The 26,844-nt window shown below is 48.6% G+C and overlaps 11 protein-coding genes across 11 annotated transcripts; 5 read left to right on the top strand and 6 right to left on the bottom strand.

Moving 5' to 3' along the window:
* Positions 1-27: 27 nt before the first annotated feature.
* DFJ58DRAFT_723309 (uncharacterized protein) lies at positions 28-2,348 on the top strand (the record flags this gene model as incomplete). The annotated part of the gene is made up of 15 exons (XM_041384984.1): positions 28-68; positions 120-180; positions 230-268; positions 318-332; positions 387-799; positions 852-936; positions 991-1,080; positions 1,130-1,186; positions 1,237-1,303; positions 1,351-1,371; positions 1,428-1,529; positions 1,579-1,628; positions 1,684-1,813; positions 1,870-1,919; positions 1,968-2,348. The coding sequence occupies 15 exons, from the start codon at positions 28-30 to the stop codon at positions 2,346-2,348; spliced, it is 1,602 nt and encodes a 533-aa protein (XP_041248651.1).
* A 274-nt stretch (positions 2,349-2,622) lies between these two features.
* On the bottom strand, positions 2,623-3,186 carry DFJ58DRAFT_723308 (uncharacterized protein; the record flags this gene model as incomplete). Its single annotated transcript, XM_041384983.1, has 1 exon — positions 2,623-3,186. The coding sequence occupies one exon, from the start codon at positions 3,184-3,186 to the stop codon at positions 2,623-2,625; it is 564 nt and encodes a 187-aa protein (XP_041248650.1).
* A 239-nt stretch (positions 3,187-3,425) lies between these two features.
* Positions 3,426-4,371, bottom strand: DFJ58DRAFT_766224 (uncharacterized protein; the record flags this gene model as incomplete). The annotated part of the gene is made up of 4 exons (XM_041388784.1): positions 3,426-3,724; positions 3,790-3,978; positions 4,034-4,242; positions 4,339-4,371. 4 exons carry the CDS (start codon positions 4,369-4,371, stop codon positions 3,427-3,429), a joined length of 729 nt encoding a protein of 242 aa, XP_041248649.1.
* A 1,603-nt stretch (positions 4,372-5,974) lies between these two features.
* DFJ58DRAFT_64721 (uncharacterized protein) lies at positions 5,975-8,170 on the top strand. The gene is made up of 8 exons (XM_041381448.1): positions 5,975-6,294; positions 6,350-6,389; positions 6,436-6,658; positions 6,711-6,827; positions 6,882-6,985; positions 7,031-7,340; positions 7,395-7,563; positions 7,624-8,170. Exons 1-8 carry the CDS (start codon positions 6,189-6,191, stop codon positions 7,980-7,982), a joined length of 1,428 nt encoding a protein of 475 aa, XP_041248648.1. The 5' UTR covers positions 5,975-6,188; the 3' UTR covers positions 7,983-8,170.
* Positions 8,171-8,556: 386 nt separating this feature from the next.
* Positions 8,557-9,187, top strand: DFJ58DRAFT_723305 (uncharacterized protein; the record flags this gene model as incomplete). Its single annotated transcript, XM_041384982.1, has 3 exons — positions 8,557-8,691; positions 8,760-9,106; positions 9,154-9,187. The coding sequence occupies 3 exons, from the start codon at positions 8,557-8,559 to the stop codon at positions 9,185-9,187; spliced, it is 516 nt and encodes a 171-aa protein (XP_041248647.1).
* A 508-nt stretch (positions 9,188-9,695) lies between these two features.
* On the bottom strand, positions 9,696-10,944 carry DFJ58DRAFT_837739 (uncharacterized protein; the record flags this gene model as incomplete). The annotated part of the gene is made up of 7 exons (XM_041392396.1): positions 9,696-9,803; positions 9,852-9,938; positions 9,994-10,098; positions 10,180-10,447; positions 10,498-10,533; positions 10,587-10,753; positions 10,804-10,944. 7 exons carry the CDS (start codon positions 10,942-10,944, stop codon positions 9,696-9,698), a joined length of 912 nt encoding a protein of 303 aa, XP_041248646.1.
* A 280-nt stretch (positions 10,945-11,224) lies between these two features.
* Positions 11,225-13,835, bottom strand: DFJ58DRAFT_855811 (uncharacterized protein; the record flags this gene model as incomplete). The annotated part of the gene is made up of 11 exons (XM_041393911.1): positions 11,225-11,942; positions 11,995-12,009; positions 12,063-12,151; positions 12,207-12,355; positions 12,418-12,509; positions 12,572-12,762; positions 12,815-12,899; positions 12,961-13,025; positions 13,077-13,217; positions 13,276-13,666; positions 13,707-13,835. The coding sequence occupies 11 exons, from the start codon at positions 13,833-13,835 to the stop codon at positions 11,655-11,657; spliced, it is 1,635 nt and encodes a 544-aa protein (XP_041248645.1). The 3' UTR covers positions 11,225-11,654.
* A 1,711-nt stretch (positions 13,836-15,546) lies between these two features.
* Positions 15,547-16,752, top strand: DFJ58DRAFT_766205 (uncharacterized protein; the record flags this gene model as incomplete). The annotated part of the gene is made up of 3 exons (XM_041388783.1): positions 15,547-16,062; positions 16,128-16,173; positions 16,244-16,752. 3 exons carry the CDS (start codon positions 15,550-15,552, stop codon positions 16,543-16,545), a joined length of 861 nt encoding a protein of 286 aa, XP_041248644.1. The 3' UTR covers positions 16,546-16,752.
* A 4,119-nt stretch (positions 16,753-20,871) lies between these two features.
* On the bottom strand, positions 20,872-21,885 carry DFJ58DRAFT_64525 (uncharacterized protein). The gene is made up of 5 exons (XM_041381420.1): positions 21,830-21,885; positions 21,331-21,753; positions 21,148-21,259; positions 21,028-21,090; positions 20,872-20,966 (listed from the first exon to the last, which is right to left on the bottom strand). Exons 2-4 carry the CDS (start codon positions 21,649-21,651, stop codon positions 21,047-21,049), a joined length of 477 nt encoding a protein of 158 aa, XP_041248643.1. The 5' UTR covers positions 21,652-21,753; positions 21,830-21,885; the 3' UTR covers positions 20,872-20,966; positions 21,028-21,046.
* An 880-nt stretch (positions 21,886-22,765) lies between these two features.
* DFJ58DRAFT_64551 (uncharacterized protein) lies at positions 22,766-23,462 on the bottom strand. Its single transcript, XM_041381424.1, has one exon. The coding sequence runs from the start codon at positions 23,354-23,356 to the stop codon at positions 22,943-22,945; it is 414 nt and encodes a 137-aa protein (XP_041248642.1). The 5' UTR covers positions 23,357-23,462; the 3' UTR covers positions 22,766-22,942.
* A 2,266-nt stretch (positions 23,463-25,728) lies between these two features.
* Positions 25,729-26,808, top strand: DFJ58DRAFT_697754 (uncharacterized protein). Its single transcript, XM_041383508.1, has 3 exons — positions 25,729-25,932; positions 26,001-26,273; positions 26,337-26,808. The coding sequence occupies exons 1-3, from the start codon at positions 25,843-25,845 to the stop codon at positions 26,586-26,588; spliced, it is 615 nt and encodes a 204-aa protein (XP_041248641.1). The 5' UTR covers positions 25,729-25,842; the 3' UTR covers positions 26,589-26,808.
* The last annotated feature ends 36 nt before the right edge of the window (positions 26,809-26,844 follow it).

Genomic DNA, 26,844 nt, shown 5'->3' with positions numbered 1-26,844 from the left:
ACAGTCTTGAGACTAGCCATTTCTTACATGATTGACCACCAGAGAAGAGTCGCCATTATTGGCGCCGGGTAAGTATCGCTTTTGATGTGATTCCACACCAACTGAATATCCGCTCGCAGTGTTGGCGGGTTGTCCCAAGCTATTGCTCTCAAAACTAAGCTCAGGTTTCACGATTTTACAGTGGGTGTATTCATGCAACGAGTGGTATGGTCGCTGAGTATTTCAATAGATATATGAAAAAGGGTCTGAAGTCGGTGGGGCGTGGAGGGTACGTTGTTGTGACGCGGGACATGTTCTCCTGACAATTTTTTCCACAGGCCAACACATATCCTGTATGGTTAATGACTGAAACTGCAGAATATCGCTCACCCCAAAGCGTCTTCTAGGGATGCTCATCAGATGTCCAAATTCATTGGTATAGCTTATCCTCAGACCTTTACCCACTCTGGAACAAATCGCATGGCCTCCAACCGGAGATTCAAGCCTACTGGATTAAGCTCACGAAGAAATATAATCTATATCCACACATCGCGTTCAACTCAAAAGTGTTATCTGCCGAGTGGGATGATGCCAAAAAACAGTACACCATCGTCGTGGAAGACACCTTTTCAGGCAAGAGAATGTCGAGCATGGCTCACGTCGTGATATCTGCCGTTGGTGTTTTGGAGGCCCCAAAGATTCCATACGAGATTCCTGGAGTTCGGAAGTTTCAGGGGACTTCGTTTCACTCCGCACAGTGGCCAAGCTCGATAGATATGCAGAATAAGCGTGTTGCAGTGATTGGAAATGCCTCTTCCGGGTGAGTCGCACAATGACTTTTGCGCAGGTAATCGGTAGTGACATACAACAAGAGCACAGTTCGTGCCATTTATATCTGAAGACCCGTCTGTCGAAGTAATTAACTTCATCCGCACTCCGACCTGGTTCACCAGTCGAGTGAGATTCTTTGTACCATGTTCGATGATTCGACAACTAAACAAAACATCTAAGCCACATGTTCCGTACTCGGACACTGAGAAATGGATATTTGCCAACATCCCTTTGGCAATGCGACTGCACCGAGCTTGGATCATGTTCTGGGTCGGACCAGCTACGTTGCAGGGTTTTAGCTTGCTAACGTTTGTTGTAGTTCGATTTTCCCTCCATCGTGCGCCCGAGTGACAAAGCTCTCAAGAAACGACGTGAGGTGAGCAGGCTGCGAGAGTCTCGGGCATTCGTCTCAACGTTTTTTGTCAGGCGATGACGAAATACATCCTCGATAAAGCACCGACTAGATACCATGATCATATGATACCCAATTATCGTACGTGTCTGATCAAGGAATTTCCTTAGTGCTCACATGTTCCACAGCTCCAGGTTGTAAGCGCACCGGTTCGTCGGCGGTGGTTGAACTTGTGATATGTTCTTTCTCATTTCATTCCATGCAGTCGCAAACAGTGGTTTCCTGGATATTCTCCATCGGCCTAACTTGACACTGAACTTCGATGGAATTGCCAACATAGTGGAGAATGGCATCATCACTAAAACTGGTATGTATAGGCCGTCAACGACATTATCACCCTCCTCACATTAGTTTAGGTGAAATGTTACCATTTGATGTCATCATATACGCGACCGGATTCATCAGTGTAAGTGCTACTTGCACAGATCTGATATTCTACAAGATGCCAACTGCAGACACAGGACCGATACCCAATGCACGTTCGAGGCTTGAATGGAGCTACAATCCAAGGCTATTATGATGCGCATGGTGGCCCTACCGCATACCTCGGGACTGCAGTTCCTGGCATACCAAACTTTTACTTGTTAATCGGTGAGTTCACAAAGGACATGTTATCATCAATTTGTTGCCTAACGTATCAATTACAGGACCAAACACCGGAATACCGGCTTCAACGCTGTTCATGGAAGAAGTTCAAGTAAGTCGAGTGTACTTTTTGTGTGTTTTTACTGAAGTTTGTCACAAGATTGGATATATCCTTCAACTGATAGAGCCGGTCCTCAGCGGTTCCGCTTCATCATTCACCGTCAAAGCTTCACCCACAGATATATATAACGCCAAGGTTCAAGAACGAATCTCCCGCTCGGTGTTCGAGCAATGTCACTCCTGGGCACGCACAAACGGCACAGGCAAGGTATATAATCCGTTCCCTTGGGCTGCGACGCTTTGGTGGTGGTGGCTTCGCAAACCGAATTGGGATCATTATGTGGCATTCGGCGCCGAGAAATGGGTATGGGCAAGGCGAAAAAAGGTTGTTAAGAATATTCTGAAATGCGCTGCCGTCTTGATGCTATCGTGGTCATATATCAGCGGCTCTGCTCAGCGGATTTATACAACATGGTGGTGAGTCCATTATTGTTCTCGATGCCTATCAATTGAACATTCGATATCTTAAGGCAAACAACTACTAGTGATAGATGGGCACGGGTGCCGAAGCTTCTGTTGCCGCCCTGCACTGGGTTGCACGTTGACGGGTTGAAACTGAGGATGAGTTGGAATTACAAAGGGGTTTCATACAATGGAAAAGAAAAACTGAACCTGGAACAAGACTATATCAGCTTGTCGGACATTTGGGTGGGTAAAATAATAGAAAAATGCGTACCTTTGCAAGTTTCTGCCCTTCAAATACCACTGCCGTTTGAGCCAGGAAAGGAGGTGAGGATTCCAGAAAGAATGGAATTTACAGTTAAGCGTGTCATCCCGTAGATTTGGAACACACGAGAAATGGATAGTCCAGTTTTGACGAGCGTACTTGAGAGCGTCGGAAGATAATCGACGTTTTTGCTGCGCTTTGTGTGTGAAAGTCGTGAAGGCGTCCGGTCAAAGTCTGAGCCGTCCAACGAGATGATGCCACCCTCCCAAGAAGTTGTCACGGGTATGTCGCGCACCAACAGGCGCACCTCGTTGTTCTGAAAGACTTTGCTAATATGCGACTCCGGGCGACTCGTGAGCAGGATGTGTGTCACGGGTAGATCAGGCTCACGAAGAGCCCGTGCAAGGGAAACGATGAGATCGGTAAGTTCAGGTTCTGATGTGCGTTCATCAAGGGCATCGATGACAAACGACAAAGGCGGACACCCGCACAATCTGGATTGGAGTTTCCGGAGAGGCCGAAGAAAGAAAGCCTCCATCTGAGGGGGGTTCTGCAGGGGCGAGAGCTCCAACTTTTTGAAGCTGATTTGCATTAATTTGCAGGTAAGTTTCACCTAATTGGCTTTGCAGACTCGCATTCATCATCCATTGGTGTCGTTGATGAAGTCACAGTATCGGCGGTGCTCCTTGCAGAACCTTCGAACAACATGCAAACTGCGAGCCTGTTTAATCATATGCATCTATCTCGCGGACACCGTCAAGCTCACGTATACAGAACTGATCAAAGTAAAACGCGATAACACCTACACAAATTTGAGTGATCTGATAGAACATCAAATGAGAACTTCCATCCCGCCCCATTCCAACACCCTAAACAAAGTCATATCACCAGCTCTTGCAGGATCAACTCCAACTACATCCACCCACCAAGCAACGTCTTTCTCTGCTTGCATCTGGGCATTAGACCAATTTTCTAAATGCTCCCTAGAGATACCTCTGAACAGCATGAATACGCGAGTCACGACGTCAGGCTGAGGAGAAATGCTTAAGGAAGCGGCGCGTTCGTATGCCGCTTGAGGGACGAATCGGAGGGCAATGTATTCGTGCTTAAGGATAGATGGTAGCCAGTAGCTGCCACGGCAATTTTAGTGACGTGTTTATGATTTGACAGTCCGAGGTAGCGCATATATACGCACGTTATGAATGATGTTCTAGCTTCGGTGTGAAGTCCCAAAACCTTAAGTGATTTATCGAGATAAACAGTTGCTTTGTCGACTGGAATGACAATTGAATCCATATCATCAAGACTGCCGGATATAGGACTGAACGTATCCACCGGTTGCGGTTTGGATGCGGGCGACCGGGGAAATGCCTGCGGATTTGTCCTGCGAAGTGTAATACAAGTTAGGAGTGTGATTTCTGCATCATCAAGGGACTAACTCGGCCTCCCAGAACAAGTACGACACATCTAAACCAGAATTATGTTCGGTCAGATTCCCATCTTGATGGGTGTGGACATTCCATTCTAAACGCTGTCCATGGTCTTCCGTGGTAACAACGGGATAGATGACAGAGAGGCTCCACTCAGGAATGAGGGAGAGCTTGACAGAAACGTCGATATCGGAGGGCGAGTATAAATAAATGACTGGCTTTCTATGACGCTGAGGCTGTCGAACTTGAAGAATGATGGAGTGACCATCTTTGATGTTGTACGATCCGATACTCCGGTTTCCATGCATCACTACCTCCAATCTCCCATCCTTGGAGTGAAGTGCCATAATGTCAGTGGGACAATGTCCCGATGTTCCTATTAATGTCTGACTAGCATCAGCAATAAGTTTGTCCACCCGCATTTTCCTCGAGATTTCAATAGTCTGAATCTCGCCAGATGGAAAAAACAACTTTGATAGTGACTTTGCTGTGTGGTCTCAACTTCAGTATTCCATACACTCGTCGAACATCTGGGGTGCGTACGAGCTGTTTCGTGACCATGTTCCTCGGAATGCTTGGAAAATGTTTGGAGGCGGCGTCAAGCATGAGCTTATGATATCCATAAGCCGTTAAAGATTTAAATAGTTGTTCCACCCACATTATACGGCCTATGCCGTCTAACCATGACCCGGTTTTGACCATGTTTCAGAGTAAGAAGTTGCAAGTTTTGTTTCTTTTTGGTCTCCTACCAAAGTAGCGTGACAGACATTCAGAGGTGCGAAGTTCGAGGATTTCAAGTCAAGTACAGGTAGAGGGTGACGACGCTGTCTATGAGCTATGGCATGCTGGCACTCGACCCCTTAATAGCTGGCAGAAGAGGCAGCTCGGTGGCAATGGCATCCACCACGTCATGCTATGTTGCTGCGTGTTTTTTGCTGTTGGTCTGTGGCGCATCGCATACGTGCATGGGTAGTATTGGGCAAATCAATTGTCATGCTCGAGCTCTGTCCGTCAGCTGCACCACATTTATCTTTGTGTATGTACCAACCTTGCAATTGCGATGTCACGGTACCCAGCAGGTCTGGCGCAGGTCCTCCGTACATAATCGATATTTGAGACTTTATATAAGAGCAGCATTTTTTGTCCTTCACAAAATCGATGACCTGCAGCGAGAAAAAGACCTGACGACCAACGCGCGCGTCCGCATTACCGCTCGGAATCAACCAGCTTTGATTGCGCGCAAGTATGCAAGCAGTAGCTTGCATCCACTGCATACTGCCATACGAAGGGGATGGATGGCTTGTATGAATGAGTCGTGTGGGCGCTTCCACGGCTGGGCGAAGACTCTGTTCAACGAAATTGTCTTGCCACGGATCGCACAATGTCAACATCGCCCTAAGTCTGTTCTGATATTATACTAGCTGGGTTCGAGGGTGTGGTTGGAAATAATCTGGGCGATAGTTATCTGGAGGGACGATGTACGAAGATTTGAATCAAAACTTGTAAGTTGTGACAAAACTAGGTCACGGAACGATCCAGCTGTCGATTGATGGAGAGTGCGGAAGCGTGATGGGATGGACGATGGATGTTTCAATCTATTTTGCTATGGAAAGCTCACTGGATGGTTGTGGAATGCAGTTGAAGTACGAGCAGGCGCTTGCCGGGCGGCTTCTTTGTGTGATGTCACATTTGAGACGCTCGAAAGCTCGGACTGGGACGTGGCCTTGAAAAGCCGGGAACTGCAGCGTGCGCGTTGACTTTAGAGGTCGACCCTGCAGGGGATGGGAATATGGTAGTCACGAATATTATGATGATGGCAAACGATGATGCGGACTCCAATGGAATATTGACTCGCTGTTAGTAGTAGTACGTCAAAATAGTTCTGCCCGGCACGAAGTTCGCGATCGATATGATAAATTGATGCAGTCTTATCTAATCTCTGATTTTATTTTCTGATGTGACTCTTGCATAACTACAGTAACATATATATTGGTGCAAAACAAGCTTCTTTGCCAGCGCTGAAGCTGAAGTCAACACTCAGTACTCAATTTCGGGCGAGTTGGTTTGTTGACTCATCTCCGAATCTGTTTAACTATTAACGTTCAAACCGAGCGCTTTTCTCCACTGCTCCCAACTTTCCTGAATTATTTTTTGTTTATAAGCCATGTCTACGGAGCCTGTAGCAGCCTCTGACGAGAAAAAACCTGTAGAGGGTACGGCGATGCACGAAGAAAGTGAAGATGAGAAGTTACAGAATGCTCGCAAGCAGAGTATGTGTTTTTTCTCTGTCATCTTTCTGCAGATGGATGATTGTCGACTCCATAGTCGAGTTCTATTTTGCAGACTCGAACCTGCCGTTCGATAAGTGCGCATGATCATCATGCACCGCGTGCATGGCTGATATGATTCAGGTTCATGTGGAGTCTCCACACCGCAAATGCAGAACACTGGGTACCCATCAAAACTGTCTCTTCGTTCAAGCGCATGCGAGAGTATGTGTCGAACGGCCATGAGTGGATAGTGAAGGCCTTACGGACAAGCAAGGAGCTGGAAGTAGATGAAGCTGGTGAAAATGCGAGGCGTCGCACTGAGGTACAACCACCGAAGGATCAGTTTCAGAGAAGTGTCTACGCGGTAAGCTGGATCACCGAAGTATCGATAAATTTGCTCATGCATGGCACTACAGAAAGGGTTTGGCGACGAGACCTCCGATTTGCAGAAGAAGCTGGAAGAGTTTTTCAACCAGTATGGAGAAACGAATGCTGTCAGAATGCGTCGTGTGGACGGGAACAAGCAGTTCAAGGTATGCTTCATAGATTCAATCAAGAAAAAACATATGTGCTCATATTTTTCGCAGGGATCAGTCTTCGTTGAATTTGCAGAGATGAATTCCGCGGAAGCATTCCTAAATGCTGATCCTAAACCATCTTGGGATGGTAAGGAGCTACTGATTATGTCCAAGTATGATGTTTCTCTTTCTAAGTTTCTCTCTCTAATGGACTCTAGGGAGGCCTACTGCGACATGAAAATCAAAGAAAAGGGTCTTACTGGCAAGACCGCCGAGATGCGCAAGGACAGCATGGCAAGCCGGAAGGGGTTCAATGCGTTCCAGGAGATGCAGGATGAGAAGAAGGGGAAGGGTCAAAAGGGCAAAGACAAGCCCAACCCCGAAGTCTGGCTCGAGTTCATGGGGTCTAAGATTCGCGTGCAGGAGGAAGATGGAGGCAGCGTGAAGAGTGAACATGTGCCATATATCAAGGGCGCAACGATGAAATTCACTGGCTGTGGTGGCGATGCTAACTTTACGGAGATGAAGGTAATTGGTGGCTTTCACTTCGGCTATCAAGGTTCTGACTTCCTGTACCGATAGACTCCTTTGAGAGAGCGCTTCGCCCGGGTACCATACATCCAATTCTCAAAGGGGGATGACTTTGGTCTCGTCGGATTCGACAAAGCCTTGACGGAAGATGAGATCGACTACGTGAAGACCAGCCTGAAGACTGTGAATTCCAATGAAGTCCAGTGGTCTATACCAGAAGGTAATGTCGCCCTCCCCGTATTGTATACGATCCGTGCCTCACTCCTGTTTGGTGTCGCAGATGAAGAAGAGAAACAATTCCAAATCGATCGTGCTAACTTTGCTGCGCGATCAATTCTCTCGCGTTCTCAGGACCGAAAAGGTGGTGCATCACGAGGTGGACGAGGAGGTGGACGGGGAGGTGGCCGTGGACGTGGAGGTCGGGGTGGTAGAGGTGGTGGCCGTGGTGGGAGAGGTGGAGGCCATGGTGGAGGTCGCAGTGGCGAGAAAAGCCAGTCCGCCGCAACGTCTGAGGAACAGAGCGGAGAAAAGCGCAAACGGGCCATTGAGCCTGACGGCGGCCCTGATACCGGTGTTCGTGGTCAGGCCATCCCCATGATTGCGCCGTCAAAAAAAGCAAAAACGGATGCTACATTATAGTAATATCTGGTAAGCTGTGTGTATCATGTGTGCAGTTGTACGTTTGGGCGTCTTGGAAGATAACGTCTGTTATGGCTTTCAGTACTCATACTCAATATTATTATATTGTCATTGTGCATAAAAGACAACGATACGGAGGAATCGTAACACAAATAGTTGATGCAAATAACAGCAGGAACATCATAAAAAAAGCTAAGGACTTCGCAGATCTAAAGGATACATGTAGTTGATCAAGGAAAGTCGAACAGCATATTATTAGATCGATAAGATAACACTATCTTGTTACTATAATTAGGGAAGCTGTGTAAGCTGTGTGGCGCTCGCTCAGCATGGTGGCTGGCCTTAAATCGACTTAATAGGTCTCACTCACACTGCAGTACTCTTCGGTGCCCTGTACTTCTTCTCCAGACATAATACCACCTACGTCGACCGCAGAGAACGTTGACCACAACCCTTTCTTACTAGTAGTATCAAGGAAATGGATGACAGGCAAGCCCATTTCCGGTTTGCTCCGACTGTATTGTTCTGAACTCAAAGTGCTCCCAGGTGTAATCCTCTTCATGAACCTTGCGACATGGAAAAACAGCAGTTCGCAGACTTGGAGAAGGTCGAGGGACTGATTCCAGAGTTGGAAGAGGAAGAAACCTTGAGTTCCAAGGAAGTTGCTCTTGAGATGCTTGTCGTCGTCCTTAACTGGACATTGTTCTCAGTGAGTTCACATCGTCAGTAGTATCGTTCCGTCCTCTGATGATGAATGATTTTGTTTCTCAACTCCAGGCGTTGATAACCGGATCGATTTGGTGGTTCCAGTTCAATGCACCGCAACCAGGTTCTCCTGTCAACGTCGATGGCCCTACGCAAGAACTCCAAACACCTTCGCTACGTCATACACTCTCACGCGGAGTCTTTCTTGTCGGCAGCTTGCTCAGTTTCTGCGTGGTGCTCCTCATCGTTTTGGGCAAGGTCCTCATGCGCCAGCACACGCTCACTCTGAAACTACCGCCTTATGGCCCTCGTCGCCTCCCCAAGCATATGGTTCAACGTCTACGCGCGATTCCAACATCCATGCCTCCGTGGTTCATGCAGCTTCTCAAGTCATTGCAGTGTATCTTCCCACTTGTTCAGTTCGTGATTACCTATCACACTGCTCGTACTCTACTGGTTCTTTTAGTGGCTTGCCCTTGCCCATTATCCTTCCACTCTGACAACAATACTTCGGATTGTCTCTTTCTTACAATGAAGTTTATGTTTACCTTCACACTAGAGGCTTCAAAGAATGAAGCATATAGGGTCTTGACTCGGAGTACGATCGTTTTCCCTTCGCGCGAGTTCCTTTCACTGTAATCCATTAGCCACCAACCGATTTTATTTTGTTTTCTTATGAGCTTGAGTATTATATTGTCGATCTGGACCGAACGATAAATCATGTTAGAAGTTATAACAAATAGGGCTCCAGATTTTGTATATAGAAGTCCAGAAGGATAAGAGATCATACGACCATGATTGCAGGCGAATATATGCAAGAAATTATCTTTTGTCATGCAATGGAACACTCGACTCACGATCGAGTGGTTGCCTCGAGCATGAATATCAACCCAACCAAACGATGAATACTAACACAAGCCTATATACTCCTAGAGTCTGTGTTAAAACGTTGAAGGCAATCATACAACCGTAAAGTATCGACATGATCAACCTGAGAATCGATCGAACCTAAAGATCCTTGACTTGATCCTCAAGCCAGTTCCATAGCTCTGAAGCCTGCTGTGGATCCTGTGCGTCTGGGTGTGTGTTCCCAATGCGCGCCCATGGAACAAGGTACTGTCCAGGACATGAGTTCGAGTTCAGTCAAGAGAGAAGGGGACTAACCTTTCCGTTAAGATTAGCTCCTTCTGCAGTCGTTCCAGCGTACAACTGCGTGAGCGCGCCATATGATACATCATGGAAAACCATGTTCTACAAACATCGAACAATTAGCTTCTGGAAGGTTGAATGATGTGTGATAACATACGCCTATCATTTTGCTAATGGGGTCATAATAACGGCTAAGCTCAGTCTTGATACCACCGGGGTTGAGTGCTGTCGAGACTATACCCGTGGTCGCCATATCGTCTAGCTACCTCAGCTGCAAATAAGATGTTGCCCTTTTCATGACGGAGTTTAGGAAAGAAGTTGATATGATGGAGACAAAACTTACCAATTTGCTTTGGCCATAGAGATTCATAGCGCTCTTCTTTTGCCTGGCAGGAGAATCCTTGAACGTATTGTAGTCTAGACTGCTGAGCCAGTGGGCATTAGAAGATGTGTTCACAATGCGTGCAGTTCCGTCAGGTGACTGCGAGGCACCCGCTAGAAGCGCAGGCATGATGGTTTTCGTGAAGTAGAAGTGACCAAGGACATTTGTGCCAAATTGCAGGTCATAACCGTCTTCCGTCAACATCTCCATAGGAGGAGTCATTACCCCACTGAGCGACATGTGAGCAGACGATGAGACGACAAGTCAAGAAACACTCACGCATTGTTGAATAGGACGTGCAGTACAGGTTCTCGCCTGAAGGGGAGTGTCAGTTGCCTTATTGCTCAACAAATGCAATGCAAGCGTACCGCAGAAACTCTTCTCCAGAAGCCTTGATAGACCTCAGGTTTGCCAAGTTGAGTTGCAAGAAACACGCTTCTTTTCCTGTGCTCTCCTTCAGGTCGCGAATAGCGTCTTCACCTTTGGTCTTGTCGCGACAAGCAACGTAAACCTTGGCGTTTTTTGTGAGGAGGACCTAACAATAACAACGTCAGCGTGTGGCAAACACGGTAATGGGAGACAGACTCTGGCGGTCTCCTTGCCTATCCCTGAATTAGCACCAGTGACGAGAACAACCTTTCCAGACATGTCTGGGACATCAGACGCGAAAAACTGCGCCGACGGAGGAAAAGTCTCGCGAATGAACGCTGACCAGATGTGACCCATGATGAATGATGGATTTTTGGGAAGTGATTTCAAGTGGTGGCGGTAGAATTCAATGGGAGGACTTTTGAGCTTGAAGAAAATTGGCGAACTTCAACTGTGGGTGGAGATGGGGACTGTAGTAAATTTTTGTGAGCCTTTTATATGTATGTTCAAGCCAAGAAGTTCGAGCCGGGACTGTTCGCGTACGCGGCAATTAATGAATTGACTCCTATCAGAGTGGCGTGGAGTGCATATCTGAATCAGCCAATGAAAATCGTTTTAGTCGTTATGTAATTGATTTGTCACGGTTCGGCACCGCTGTTGAGTCGATGATTCGGCCCATTACACAATGACTCTGAGCACCATCGACGGTGCGGCGATGGTCCAAAAGTTTGAAACATAGTCCTCGCTATCCGAATTGCGATCAACTTAGCCTGCAAAAGGCTTAGTAGGCCACGTCAGCCAGCGATCGAAGGTTAACGTTGAAGGCTGACGCAAAGAGGATCACGAATCACGGTCAACGCAACGACATCAATGTTACTAATTTACATAACGGACCCTTCCACAGAACGCAGCAATGCTTCCTTGTGGTGACTCGGCGGGTTACCTCATGAGAGATGCCGGCACGCGCGTCGCGTAGAAATTCTTCGAACATCAATGAGCAGCCGCAGCCTGCCAGCCCTCTATTCCCGAACCCAGATCACATCTCGTCGTTATGATGGTGATCGACCTCACCAGGAGAGACCGTCATCAGTTGAACCTCCCAACTCCTCCTCGTCAGACATTGTCTTCGTAAGGCAAACATCTATCATGCCTGCTCGTCGCAGATTGGCCTCTGTCGGATGCTGCACATCTTCCAGGACTTCATTGATAGAGGCTGAACGATGACCCAACCACAAGAGTTGCAATACACCTATGTTCGGGATAGCAGCTTGAATGTCGTGCGATGCATCGAATGCTCCTGTCATGTGTAGCGCCAGTCCCAGCATGATCACTGATGCAGATATCGCGAAAGCCAACTAGAACCGTTTTCGATGAGTAGTCATCGCATATGTACTACCACGAACTCACAGGAAGAAGGTTGATCTACAACATGCTTCATCAGTTAATCAAAAACAGTATCTGTGCAGTTCACTTACATTGAGACGTAGGGCAATGAACTCCTCATTGACATAGGCCGTCCCATTGCCGAGCTCAATTCCTCCATTGGATGTGCCCAATTGGCCCGCTAAGCATGTGACACAGAATGAGCGAGAAAACTTCAAACACAACGTATCCCTTACCTATCCAGATGAGTTGTGCAGCTGCTCTTGCAACCGCAAATTCTAGTTCATCCGGTCTCAAAGTGAAATTGGAAATCGGACGAGCATCGTCATATAGGAATTGTGAATATTCATCGGTGAGATTCAAGCCTACCAATGACATGATATACCTAGAAGTCAAGCCGTATGTGAGACATTTAAGCAGTGCAGTCAAGGAAAGTTTTTAGCCTACTCGTCCGCAACAGAAAGTTCGGTGATTTGTGAAGGTGTACCGCCAAATATAATCCCGCTGCTGCTGTCCGGGGTAGCCAAAGCACTGCCGATCTAAAATTAACAGTAAATTATTGAATTTTCATAGCCCCTCGAAATGAGCGGTGTAAACGCACTTGGGCCTGCCAACTAGTATTCGACCACTCGAATTGATTCATTTCCCATTGCGTGGATGGCTGCGATATGGACGTGGAACTCAGAAGACTGTTGGTTTGCATGTCGACCACTCCATCTGTAGTGTTTGCTGACAGCGAGCATTGCACGAAATAGACCTGGATGACGTATGGAGTGACAACGCCGGGGATAGCTGCAGAACGTATTGTTATCATATCTGTATCACAAACGAGCTTTAACCGTACCCCAAGTCATGTTCACGGCGACCTCATCTTGGACTGAAGGCTCGACCTCCAATAATGTGGAGACCATGAGGTAGACACCATTGAGCTAGAGTCAATTTGTTACTCAGCTTCTATAGTCTGCACGAACTATCTCGGAGAACGCTTACCTCCATGACTTCATTGTAAGGATCTTCATATTCCACCCATGGAACTATATGTATCTGGTCTGGCCCTGTAGATATTATCAGTATGATAACACATCACCGCAATCATAACCACCAACAGAGAGTGCTCGCATTAAGCACGCGAAAAGAATCTGGCCCGAACGGAACGATTGCGGCGCTGGTATTCGCAGAGTATGTCACATTTGGAATCAATCCGCAATGCGAGGTTACCGTCGTCGCGTTCACAGTTGCGTTTCCTGCTATAGCGTTTGTTTCGAGGGTGTCGTATAGCGTGGTATTAGCTAATCCTGCAGATACCAGTCCAGTCAAATGATTGACAACTGGTAGGGACGGGGGTAACGAGTCCCAGGTTCGCGAAAGAGCCGTACGATGAATCGTCTAGCCATCCTAGTGTTGTTGGCACCGACGTCGTCATAGACGTATTGAAAGTTTGAAATTGTAGGAGAGTGGAAGAGGTGACATGTAGCACGGTTATGCTGGCAAGGTAGGTTGCCACAGCAGAAGTCGTCCACCACGAGGCGGGGATGTCGGTTTGTCGCCAGACGCTACTGAGCGCAGAGCCAAGGCCTGCCCATGCGCCGGAGATGTCGTGAATGGCAGTCAGTTTCAGACGGCGTACAAGTGTTCTCGAAATCGCAAGCTGTTGGGTAAGGAAAAGTAGAACGGCCGTGTATATCTGGATCAAGTCCTATAATTGATGTATTGTTAGGATAACAGTAGACACGTACAGTATAAAACGCTTGTAACGAGGCACTCAGCACCACAGGCCAAAAATCGTTGTTTGTTGGTGTGAAGGAGAAAGTTACATGGTGTTCCCAGTGACGGGCATAAAAAATAACAAGGACGACATGGATCATGACCAGCATGCCATGCAGGATGTAACATGCGCGTGCAGAAAATAGTCCATTGCGCGTATTTTTTGAAGCATTTTTCGAGCAGGCCTTCCAGTCCGCTGAGGGGGGAAATGTAGTTGTCGGCACGCAACAGCAAGCATTCGATCGACACGATACACAAGTCTTTGACATACCAAGTATCAGCGATGCAGGTGAGTTTAGATGGACAGGTAAAAAGGACCTGGTCGACTATCTGGTCTTTAGAGTCCAGTGGTCAGACCTTGATAGAAGGAAGTCAGTCATTCCTTGAATTTTTTCTTCTTTATAGGTGAAGGCATGCATCGACGTTTCAAACTTTCGAATGGGGGTGATGCTAGATGATGCGGCCGGGCCGACCCGTTTCGTAAAGTCCCTAGTAGTCGCCCATCAAATGCTAACGTATAATGAACCCGAGGATGCATTTTGTTCTATACTCGGTACCGTATTGTTCTAATACAACTACAAGGTCGCGTAGGCTTTTAAATAATAATGGTATCACTTGCCTTGCCGGCTGATCTCGTACGCAATCTATTATCTGGTTATCACAATCGAGGCACTCATGCTTTTGTCCTGCTTCTCAACGTTCAACTTCTTTGATTGCCATTAAAATGATGATGACAATAACATGTATGTACCTAAATGATCATATACCTCAGATCGGACAATCAAGTACCGTTTTCTGCTCCGGCGGCCCAGAGTCTCCAGTGCGCCAGGTTACAGACTGAGCTACAGATAATGCACAAGTCGAGAGGAGGTGCAGTCGGTCCTACCATTAGACGGGCTGGGAGAAATAGAATGAGTGACGAAAACTAAACGTTAACTTGTGCTCCGAGACGACGAGCAGGTGAGATGAGGACTTGAACTTGCCGCACCCGCAGCAATTAATCATTCCTTCAATGCTAAGGATCGGTAACTTGAAGCAAGTACTGTTCTCGTCTCGAAGTTAGATGTTTTAGGAAACGGAGAAAACTCCAACACGGGTGCTTTAGGCCGCTCATCCGGACATTTCCGGTGTTCCTAGAACGTCTTGGTCACCTGTGTCGAAGTCCTAGTAAGTCCTACATACATGACAATTGACCTAGCGGTGTTGCTTCTAGCACTCCTTATGAGCACACAAATTTCACGTTAACATGTCTCATGGTCCACGAGCCGTCTGATCAATCACCGTCGACGTGACACAATCACCCATTCCTCGGTCCCAGGGATGCTGTTGGGTGCGGCAGTGGTGAGTCTTAATGTACTATATAGAATATTATATTTAGACTGCCCAGACTCCAGAGCACGCTGTAGGCTGTCGATGTGGCTACAGTACTTGACACGTAGACTCCGTGTCGCATATCGCACCGCTCCGCTACAGAGATGACAACGCCGCTACGATCGTGTCTGTTTCTGCCTTCATGATATCACAGCTCAGAGCTGAGTATACCATACCGTATACGACTCCGCGTCTAAATCGAGACAACACCACCAGACACAAATATAACCTCACTGACAGCCGCCACGGACCTCCGCAGTGTAAACTAAGTACGGAACGATGAATAAATGTTAATGACATACGGACTCATAAATAAAAACAACCTCACGAGCGGGTCTCCTCCCGAAACAATCACCGAAGATCCCAACCCTCATCAGCCCTCCTCGCGAGTCGACTCCAACCCCAATACCAATGTCAACCCTCGCCGTCGTCTCAGCAGGAGCAATGGGCTCCGCAATAGCCAAACGCCTCGTTCACGCCGGCTGCACAGTCTACACCAACCTCGACGGTCGGTCTCCCGCAGCCCACCAACGCGCCCTGGACGCAGGGATGATAAACGTCCCCCTTGAAACCCTCTTATCCAAGTCAAACTGGATACTGAGCATCATGCCTCCAGGTGAAGCGTTTACGTTCGCGCGCAAAGTCGTCGCGGTGTCCAATTCCGTGCCACTTCCCCTTCCGCGCGCGTTTGTCGATTGTAATGCTGTGAATCCAGAAACGGTAAAACGCATCGGAGGGCTGTTTAAGGAAACCCATATGGGATTCATCGATGCAGGGATAGTAGGGACACCGCCTCGAGAAGGATGGGATCCCACTTTTTACGCCTGTACAGAATCAGGATCAGAAGAAGTATTGGAAGAGTTTGCTGCGCTGTCCCAATACGGACTTAAAATATCACCGTTGAAAGGCGCAGGTGCTGGAATTGGTGATGCAAGTTCTTTGAAGCTTTGCGAGTCTGTGAGTCATTCGTTCTTGCAACATGGTTGAGCAGGGCTGAAACTGAAGGCTGGTGGTGGTGACAGATGATGAAGAAAGGATCTATAGGCCTCTTCATGACGATGATGCTGAGTGAGTCCTGCTCTGCACCCCTCGAATCCACACCTCCGAATAATCAAACAATTTACCAAAACCACAACAGCCGCCCACCGCTCCTCACCAGCAACAGCTGACGCTCTAATGAAAGAACTCAGCATCTCCCAACCGGCCCTAATGGGCAGACTTATCCAAACAGTCCCAGAAGGAATCCCCAAAGCTTACCGATTCGTAGCCGAGATGGAAGGGCTCGCAGAATTTGTAGGAGGGGGAGAAGCAGATGTCTTCAAGGGATTTGCGAGGGTGTTTGAGAGGGTCGCGGGATCGCTCGAGGGTGATGGGGTGGATGTCGAGACGTTGAGGACCGGCGTGGAGAAGGCTTTGGAGTTGCAGGGGACGTCGAAGTAGGCGTTGATCCTGATTGTGATGGCCCTATCTCCAGTTCGGTCGATGGTCCATGTACTTCATCGTGGCGATGTGCTTCAACGTTTCAACTAGAAGGGCTTGTCCGAGTCAATCAGTCAGAGATTTTGCTCAACACGCATTCCAAACTTTATGTGCGAGGTTGTACTTGTCGAGTAATTATAATATCAACTACAAACTTGTAGACACGGATGTAAGACATGTGCATGTACATCGTTTAAGATGCGAGGTCAATAGAAGAACTGACAACTTGAACATTTGCAATTTTGCATCAAGGATCCGAGGCACTCTACTACTAAGCGTTTCTAAGTCGCACAAACCTCCACGAAAAAAAAAGTAATGGGGCCAATGTTTTCAATAATAAGAGTTCAAATTAAGTACCTGAAGGGAACAAAACAACCAAACCGGGAGCAGATGTCAAGTGAGGATCGAAGCAAAGTAGGGGATCAAAGGGCGCGCAAAGTAGGTAACAAGCGATCAAAATAAGCGACTGTACATGTCACATTCAAGTTATATCTGAGAGAAATCACAACAAAGGATCGATAGCTAAAATAGCAGTATCAAGGTCTGCAAGTGTTGATTTTAGTAAGTGTGAGGAACGGAAAGGGCTTCGAAGAGACTCACTCCTCTCGGCACTTTTGCCAGTGCTGGCCATGTGCCATGCGACTCAAATCAAGCTCAGGACCTCCAATGGGTATCGCTAATGCAGTTCCAGGGCTGTAAAGTAGGCGTCGAGAAGCGGGTGGTACCCAGAATAAGAGCCGATGTTTGGGCCCTGCCACCCATCCACTGTCGCCATTCAGGGCAAAGGGGGTTGAACTGCAGTCGTCGTAGTCGTCGTAGGTTGAACTGCAGTCGTCGTAGGTTGAACTGCACTCGTCATAGGATGCTCCCTCCGTTAACTCAGAAGTGTTGCACAGCGCGTGGATAGAGTTGGACGAGAAGGAAATGAAGTGATTGTTCCGAGTGTTCGATTGCATGGTAGTGGTGGCCTCGATTGTGCAATGTTCATCTGAGAATGCTGAAGGGTGTGGCATGGCGCATTGTTGCGACGGCTGCCCCGTTGCAGCATCCCACAGCCGGACAGTGTCATCCCAAGAACCACTCACGATGCGAGTGCCGTCCGGCGAGAAAGAGACCGAGCTAACCCAACTAGCGTGCCCCCCGCAAGGACTCACCGACTGGCTGCCCCGTTGCAGCATCCCACAGCCGAACAATCTTATCCCCGAACATGACGGCGAGTGCCGTCGCGAGAGAACCGAGGACTGGTTGCCCCGCAAGGGCTCACGACTGGCTGATCGTTGCAGCACCACAGCCGAACAGGTATCTCCGAACATGACGTGCGAGTGCGTCCGGCAGAATGACCGACTAACTGATCGTGTGCCCCGCAGTACGCTGGCGCCCGTCCGGCCGAAATTCATCGTCGAACCACGATGCAAGTCCGTCGGCGGAATAGACCGAGATAACTGAGTGTGCCCCCGCAAGGGCTCACGACTGGCTGCCCGTCGCAGCATCCCACAGCCGAACAGTCATATCCCAAGAACCACTGACGATGCGAGTGCCGTCCGGCGAGAATGAGGACCGAGTAACTGAATCAGTGTTCCCCCCGCAGGTGCTCACAGACTGGCTGCCCCCGTGACAGCATCCCACCAGCTGAATATCATCTTCCGCACAACTGACAATGCGAGTGCCGTCCGGCGAGAACGAGACTGAGATAACTGAATCAATGTACACACTGAGAACGGTCTGAACAGCTGGCCAGTTCATATCACGTCCAGATGCTACACGAAGAATATTCGGAAACCGTGCAGAAAGCTTTCTGGATAGCGGAGAGTTGGCAGGCGTGAATGGGAGTGCTGATACATATAGATGTGGTGTACTGTGTAAAATCATGCCACTGAAGACTTGAATGAACCTCTGTACGTCCATTGCAGTCGACGAGGCATCTTTGAATTTGGGATGGCCCTGTGGTTGCGCATGAGCGCTTTATCTGGCAGTCGGTAGCAATGTACTCACCTTTAGCCACTGGGCAATGAACGGAAGGGCAGGAACTGCACCGCGGAGCGCATCGATCAACGCGAGTAACTCGAGCCAGAAAAACACCCGCTCGTGGTCGAAGAACGATTTCACTTCTTTCGCAAGCTGCTTGTCGAAGGCTGTGGTTCGTACGTGCGACGTCCAAAATCGAGATGAATATGACAGATGTGGGAGGATGTATTTTCGCATTCGTTCTTGTAGCCCGGGATCTTCGTTATTAGGTAGATATGATGACTTTAAATCGCAGATATTGAAGCGAAGACCGCGTTCCATCACTCGAAGTGACGCGAATGCAAGGTCGCGTTGCGACTTTGACAGGTCAATGAAAAATTCTCCGCTGGATGGTTGGTCCGTTAGGAAATCACGGAAGGATGCGTGAAGGGGTCGGATCGGGGAATCAGGGTTGGTGGTGCCGCTGAGGAGGGAGCCCATGCCTTTTATCACAAGCTCCACGTCGAAATTGTCCTCTCCCGTTGGGAAATGGCGCCTCATGGCATTCAGGGAAGCCAAAGGAAGGGGTTCAGCTGTGCCTAGTATTTGTCCCATCACCGAGTGGAATCTTGCTAGCGCCGTCGAACGCGATTTCTGCGAATGCTGCACGTGGATAGATGTATCCTTGGGCATGATATTTGTCAAAATGAGGTCATACATGCTGTGCAACAGCATGCTTCTCTCCGCAGGATCATGTGATACCACAGCGTTGTAGCAATCAATTGGAGATAAACCCACATGAGGCTCTTTGATGTATCCGCAGGCGAGACGCGCCCACTCGAAAAGTCCGTTAGCTTTCTCGGCGAGGACTTCTAACTTTCTGTCCTGGAAATCCAGTCCTTTCAACTCCTTGGATACGTAAGCATGGATGTCGCGCTCTGCGACTGCTGTTGGAATATCATCCATCGACATCTGTTGAATATGCTGAACGCCATGAAACTCGTCTTTGATATCACCAAGCGGACGAGAGGTAACGATGAAGCGGAAGTTGGCTGGGAAGTCTATGATTTTGGGAACGGCGGGGTCTTGATGTTTGCCAGCTAGAATACGGAGGAGGTCTCTTCGTGTCTCTACTCCACCGCTCTCATCCAGTGCATCAATCACGATCACGATGGGTTCGCCAGTTGACCCAGTGGACTTCTTCAGTGGTCGGACGAGAAGTTTCTGCCACTGCTGGATGATATCTGACGTCTTCTTGAGCGAACTCGTGGCCCGAACTGCATCTGCTAATGCCCGCCTCATCTCCGGATCACGGTCAGCCAGGTCCTGTGCGATCGTGGAAAAGATCTTTTCATGGCGACGATCTGCTTCTCGCTGGCGGTCAAAACAGTAACACGAACCAAGCCCTCCCACATCTTCGAACCACCTAGCAATGGTGTGGGCGATGGCCGATTTGCCCTTGCCTGCAGGGCCAGATAGCCACAGCACGCGTGGAACGTTGTCCCCGGTGCTGCTGACCCATTCGGTGATCTCGGAAAGGATTTCCGTGCGGGTCCCTTGAAGGCATTCTTTTCTAGTATCTAGTCCCGCGCCATCTGCATAAGTCATACCGCTGAGGTCCAGTATTTCTTCTGAAAAGGTATGAATATGTCAAGTCACAAGGATGTCCGAACCCTTACCCGTATGGTGGACATGTATGGCTACGTCGTGAGCGACCTGGTTCCGGAAGTTTTGCATGAGCGTATCGAACACGTCATTGTACTTTTGGATCGTATCTTCCGTTTCCGAGATATCGTTCTTTCCATGTCTGCTCCCTGTGATAATGGTAGAAGCTCGAGACGGTACAGACCGTGGTAGCTTGTTAAGACTTACAAAATTTCTTGGTTTCCGAATAGTTTTTGATAAAATGGGCGCATTCTCGGGTCTGCTGAGAAATCTTTCCAAGGAAAGCGCTCATCGACGAGATTTTTATTTTTTCAAGGATCCCCTCTTGTCTTATGAAGCTATACACGTCACATAACTTATCGAGAAGTTTGAGCACTGCTGTGCCGTGATCGACTTTTGCTAGAATACTCTGCACAAATGATTTCTGAGTAACAGTAAGAGATAGGGAGAGAGAAAATGAAAACATACTTTGGTTGCACAAGACAACACGCCCAGTGCCATCTTTGCATAGGGATGTACCTGTGGAACTAGATTGGTTCGGTTCTGATCGAGAATAGGGCCCATACATCCGTGATCCCTCCGATAACAGCGTCGAATACCCTGAAGAGTTCGAGAGATACCTCCTGGTAACTGTCAAGATCCTCTTGTGCATCTTGAACAAGAGTGGTCGCAGGTCCCGAACGTGAATGCATATGCTTTACAGCCTCTTGAGTATCCTGAAGTGCCGATTGGGTATCAACCTCCATTTCCAAACCAGGCGAAGCCGCCTGAACCTGGGCAACCACAAGAATTTAAAGAGAGCACAGAGACTGGAGGGCAAGTATGAGAACCTACCGAGGTCGATGATGCACGTTCATGCGGGGGAACAGGGCTGCGGCTGGGGGAATCCTTCGAGCGCTTATGACAGTCTTAGTCGTATTCTAGGACACTCATTACACATGTTCGTGGACTTACCGAGATCCGAGATCCTTAACCTCTTAACACCACCCTCAGTAACCTTGAAAGCATAGCTGGTTTCATGTACCAATTCCCGTGTGTTCTCCACAACTCTGCCATGGGGTCGGTGCTAGACGAAGGATGCATCAATGTCAGTATTTCGGAGTGGAGTGAACCAAGTGATCCTGATAAGCCACGTACCGAGCTTTCAGGAGCTGTTGCTTCGGTGTCTTGACTCGAATTCCTCGATAATTTGCGTTTGCGCTTGTCCACTTGTGAACGAGGTAAGGTAAGGAAGGGTCCGATATCATTCATATATAAAATAGGTACAGCAAGTCTCGAGGCAATGTTTATTGCACTGCCATGCCACGTCACAGGCGCGGCAGGAGTCCACAGGACCGCGTCAATTTCACCTGGCCCCAGATGCCAACGTGTATGAGCTGTGACATCCAGAAGCCTGAGAACTAGAAACAATAATCGTTCAGTAAGGGTTCTGATCGAAAACTCAGATCTAGATCTCATCTTCAATCAATCTTCCAACTCCAGCGTGTCCTAGATGACGGACCCATCCACCAGCGACGACTCGGATGTGTAAAGTCCCCATATCCGTGCATTCCCGAATCCCTGGCTGTCTACATCAGATACCATTGCACCGATACCCCAGAAGAAGTGCTCAAGGAAATCATAGAACATGACATACTGCAAGCGCGCCACAACCGCATCAGTTCCTTCTTTCCTTCCCGCGATGGGCAATACACCATCCCTCATCCGCCTAGCATTAACCAAATTCCTCGACAACCTCCACACCTTCCAAACTTTCCAAACACACATCCAGCGCTCTCCAGGGCTCCCACCAAACCCCGAACGCTCATTCTGGTCCTACCTACCCCCCTATCACCGCTCACGTTTCTCAGCTACTGACGCCTGCTGATTCTGTCGTTGTGGGCTCGGGTATTCTTAGGACATCGGTTGTGAGGAGGCTTTCGGATAGTGCAAGTGCTGAGAAGCAAGAGATGCGTGTTCTGGGGCGACTGGGAAGTAAGTCTCGTATCATGCTCTTTCATAGACCAGTCTAACCCGACCTCTGTCTCCCGCCAATAATGCACGCCCGGGGTGCGCAACCACTCTTCCCCCTGGGTTAACAGCCAGTCCTTCACTCCTTCACTCAGCAGCCAGCCCACCCGTCCGGGGTATCTAGCCAGAACTGTAACTCTGAATGGTAATTCCCCCGAAGCCATAACAAAGTTACAAGTACTTGCATTAGTGTCGGTGGCTGAACCGTGAATGACAACGAGTGTTTTAAATTCTGGGGATCCTGGGGTTGCATAGCCTGACTATTGCCCGCTCGGTTCGTTAGCCATTTAAGTTGAGCATTTGTTCGCTACGACAAAGTGGAATAACAAAGCCATAGTTTTCTGAAGGAAGCCTCCAAGAAACGATGGATATCTTCATCGACATCTGCGCTATCTAGCAAGATGATGATAGCAACACCCTTTCCAGAAATGTTCACTGGTATCTCGCCCACCAGCGGGCGCACATCTTTTGGCATGACTTCGGCAATGATATGAGTTCAGCAAGCTCACTTTCGGATTTGTCTTCATCAAAGTATTCGCATGCGGATTGATCAAGGGTTTCGGATGTACATTCATCGGGAGCGTCGCCCACGAACGCCAAAGGCGCACTGCCGTATTCGCGTAGTGTACCTTGAAGCTTCCTGAGTGGTCAGAGAAACAAGCCTTCCATCTGATCGCGAATAGAGATGTCGAGGTCTAGAAGTGCAGGGTTCTCGAAGATCTGTTGGACAGCGTCACCGTCACATCTCTCCCTCCAGGGAGAACACCATCTCCCGGACGTCTGATTTTAGGACTAGCTTGTTTGTATGCGAGACAATATATGATACGATATCGAGACCGATATCATACAAAATTCTAGGGTACTGTTCATGTGGAAATGTATGAAATGAAAATGCCCCGTTCTTCGCAGCTATATCCCTGACTCGTACGATGATATTGTTAATCGAAGCGATTCTCTTATACTCCCCACCACGCTGTTGCGCTAGCAAAAGTGCGCCGAAAGGACGACTAAGGCGAACGAGCAACCTCAACCCTCTGGTGACCAACTCATCAGGCCGATCACCCACGCTTTGCGACTCGTCTGCAAAGCAAGGTAGCTCGAGAAGATCACGAGTCCACAGATGGATGAGCAGGAATGTCTGCCAAGTACGCATTGCAGGCGAGAATTGAACAAGTTTGTCTTATGTGTGGTGTGTTTGAGTGGCTGTCCTATCTGCTGGTGCGACTTTATGCTCCACCGCGACAGGCGCACAGTCTTATCGTCCGAGGCAGTTGTAATGAAGTAGTCATCAGAAGAGATGGCAAGTGAGTTGATGTCGACGTTAGTGTGACCGGTGCAAGGTTGACCAATCTGGGTTCCATTGTATGGACCTCCGCAGTGTAAACCACGGAAGGATGAGTATTAATCCCGTACGAACTCATAAACAAGAAGAACCTCACCAGCCGTCCTCCAGAAACGACCACCAAAGATCCCACCCCCACGCACAACCTCAATACCAATGTCAACCATCGCCGTCGTCTCAGCAGGAGCAACGGGCTCCGCATTAGCCAAACGCCTCGTCCATGCAGGCTGCACAGTCCAGGCCGCTCCTCCTTGGCCCACCAACGCGACCTCGACGCAGGAATGCTAAACGTCTCCCTCGGAGATTCGCGAGGGTGTTTGAGAGTGGCGGAGTCGCTTGAGGTCGACAGGGCGGATGTCGAGACATTGAGGAGGGGCGTGGAGTAGGCTTCGGAGTTGCAGGGGATGTCGAAATAGGCGTTGGACTTAGCTCCAATTCGGTCGATGACCTATGAGCTTCATCGAGTGGCTGCGTGCTTCAAGTTGAACGTTTCAACTAGAAGCGCTATCAAAGATTTTGCTCAACACGCGTTCCAAAGTTTGTGGGTGAGTTACATTTGTCTATACAACTGGAACCCACCACAAACTTGTAGACACGATCGTAGGATATTTGCATGCACGTAGGAGGTTGATGGGAGAACTGCAATTTTGCATGATGATCAAGGTCCAAGGAGGCGCTCAATTACTAAGCTGTTTCGAAGGCGTTTAACCCCACGGCACGCACACAATAGATGACAATGTTGTCAATAGTAAGAGCTTAAGCTAAGTACTTCGAGGGGACAAACCAACCAAACCTGGAGCAAATATTAAGCGAGGATCGAAGCAAAGTAGGGGGGAGAAATCAAAATAAGCAGGGACGAAGGTAAGCGAGACGAATAATATACCAATCAAGACAAAACGTAAACGTACGCCCTTCATAACTAAAAGATGATATGACCGAATAAAACAAACGAGAATCATCATCAGCTCAGTTCTCTTGCTCCATCGTCTCTTGCTCGTATTTCTTCTTTAGGGAGCTCACTGTGTTTGTCGTCAGTATAGGTATAGGGTTTGTGAGTATGAGCGTGAGTGGGGAAGACGCACCTTCTCATGATCACTGACCCGAGTTCAACCACCCACTGGGAAACGCCGCTACAATCTACCACCCAACAAGTACTCTCATACCGATCCAAACAGAAAATACACCTTCAGATACAAAATCTTTCTCGATCCCTGTTCGCTAACAAGCGTATTACTCCCGTCTAATCCACTATTCATTCACATCAACAACCACTTCCAAAATCCCACAAAAACAATGAAAGAAGAGAAGAGAAGGGAAGGGAAGGGAAGAGAAGGAAAGAAGAAGAGCTCGCACTCACTTCTCATTCTCAAGCCTACAACACTCATTACTAAGGATCACAAGCTGCCACACAATCACCTTCATCGCCTCCGTCAATCGGTATTTCTGCGCAGGGGGATGCGTGTCCCGCGTTCCGTCCACTTCGTTTGCTCCTGGGGCGTTGTCGTCTGCGCCTTGTCCTCCACCGTCTGGACCTGCACTGTCAGCGAGGTTCTGTCGCCGTCTGCACGGACATTGTCACCATCGACACCACTCCCTGCACCATCGTCGTGGTGTGCGGCGTCTGCGCTTGCACTGGGCGTCGAGGCTGATGCTGCGCCTGCTTCGCTTTCGTTCTTGGCTTTTTCCTTGCGGCGTTCTGTGTGAGGCGTTAGTGGTGAAGTGAGATAGGGCGTTTGATGAGTTTCTGTGCGCAGACGCCATCCAGTGAGCTAGTGTGTTCAAGTATGGGTGACACGACGTGCAGTTATGTCAAAGTGGTTATAAGGAAACAGCACCGGCATAAGATTGAAAAAGTCTTCATCGGATTCGCCGAGGTTGACAGCTTTCAACGCGACGTCTGCGAGTATGGGTGTGATAGAGGGTGGGAATTTGCCCTTGGGGTCCCATGATTCCACGACAACAGGGGAGTTCACAGTTGCGTTGGCGAGGCGTTTTTCGCCCGTTGTTCAGAAAAGTTTTGAGGTCTGAAAAACGCTGAAAAACGCTGGTCGACTGTGATAACCCCGTTGTTCGCGCGCTGGTCAGCAAATTTGTCGGATCTCTTGAAAGGGTTGCCGAGTCTGCCGACACGGCAACAAACATTATATAATCCATGCAGGTGGCTGCGATAACAGCAAGATTGAGCTCGATTTACTGTACCACTTCACCATACCTCGCAGCTTGGGCGGAGGGCAACATACATTTTGAAAGCAACATCCATCACAGCATCACATATCCTTACTTTCTATCCATTTAGCATGTCCGATTCGCCCACTTCGTCCAATGGCATTATTGAAATCTTGAGTATAATCTTGGACGCGCTGATCCTGGCTAAAAAGACTATAGATGTATGTACACGCTTTTTCAGTCTTCAACCCCGAACATGATTAAATGATACCCTCGTCACAACTTGTAGACTCAAAAAAAAACCATCCCTGGGGCAGACGATGACCTCAAGCGAAAGTTCCACTGGATCAACTGTTCCCTCAAGAATATTACTCAATTCAACTACACGGTTGTAGACACCTATTTTTCCTCGGGCCGCTACTGGAAAGCACCCGAAGGCAATAATTCGTTCTCTTCAGTGACGTTCTCTTGTTGCAATGGCGATAATGCCATCACAGGCGCGACAGGGGGCACAGCGTTCAATCTGTGGCTTGACTCTAAGCAATCGTTTGACTTCGCAGTGGTGGGTACTAAGCATTCCCGTGAGGTCAGAACAAAAGGATTTATTGTTTGTTTATGGGCACAGGGCTGGACGGACCCGCTCCTAGGCTCAATCAAAGCTGGAGTCGTGGAATCCGCCGTTGCCAAGGCCGGCTATGAGGCGGCCACCAGAGAAGGAGGGCATATTCAGTCCAAGAACGTCTATATGGGAAAGGACAAGAAAGGCAACCCTGCGAAGTTCTATATTAGGGTCTCAGCTTCACCAGGCAAGGACCCTATGTCGTTTGTAGTGCAGCAGGTTCCCTACGTGGCTGAGGATGACAAGAACAAGTACTAGTACAAGCTTACCTTAGGAGGGGTTGCACAATCATGTATCGGCGCTGAGGTAGCCACCGTGTTTACCTCTGGTGGCTCGTTCCCATGGCTGACAACACCACCAAATATACGCCGGTGGTGACCTGAGATTGGCAGGAATACATTGAATACATCCTGCCCATTTATAATATTAACGCCCGATCATGTACTTTCACCATCGAAGACATCGGACAGAATGGAAAATCCCCCATGGAGAGGGGCGCACAAGCTCTCGATCA

Source organism: Suillus subalutaceus, assembly GCF_016647625.1.
Source record: "Suillus subalutaceus strain FC151 chromosome Unknown DFJ58scaffold_12, whole genome shotgun sequence".
NCBI classification, from domain to species: Eukaryota; Fungi; Basidiomycota; class Agaricomycetes; order Boletales; family Suillaceae; genus Suillus; species Suillus subalutaceus.
Note: the sequence above shows the minus strand (reverse complement) of the source record. Positions and strands in the feature narration are given on the sequence as shown.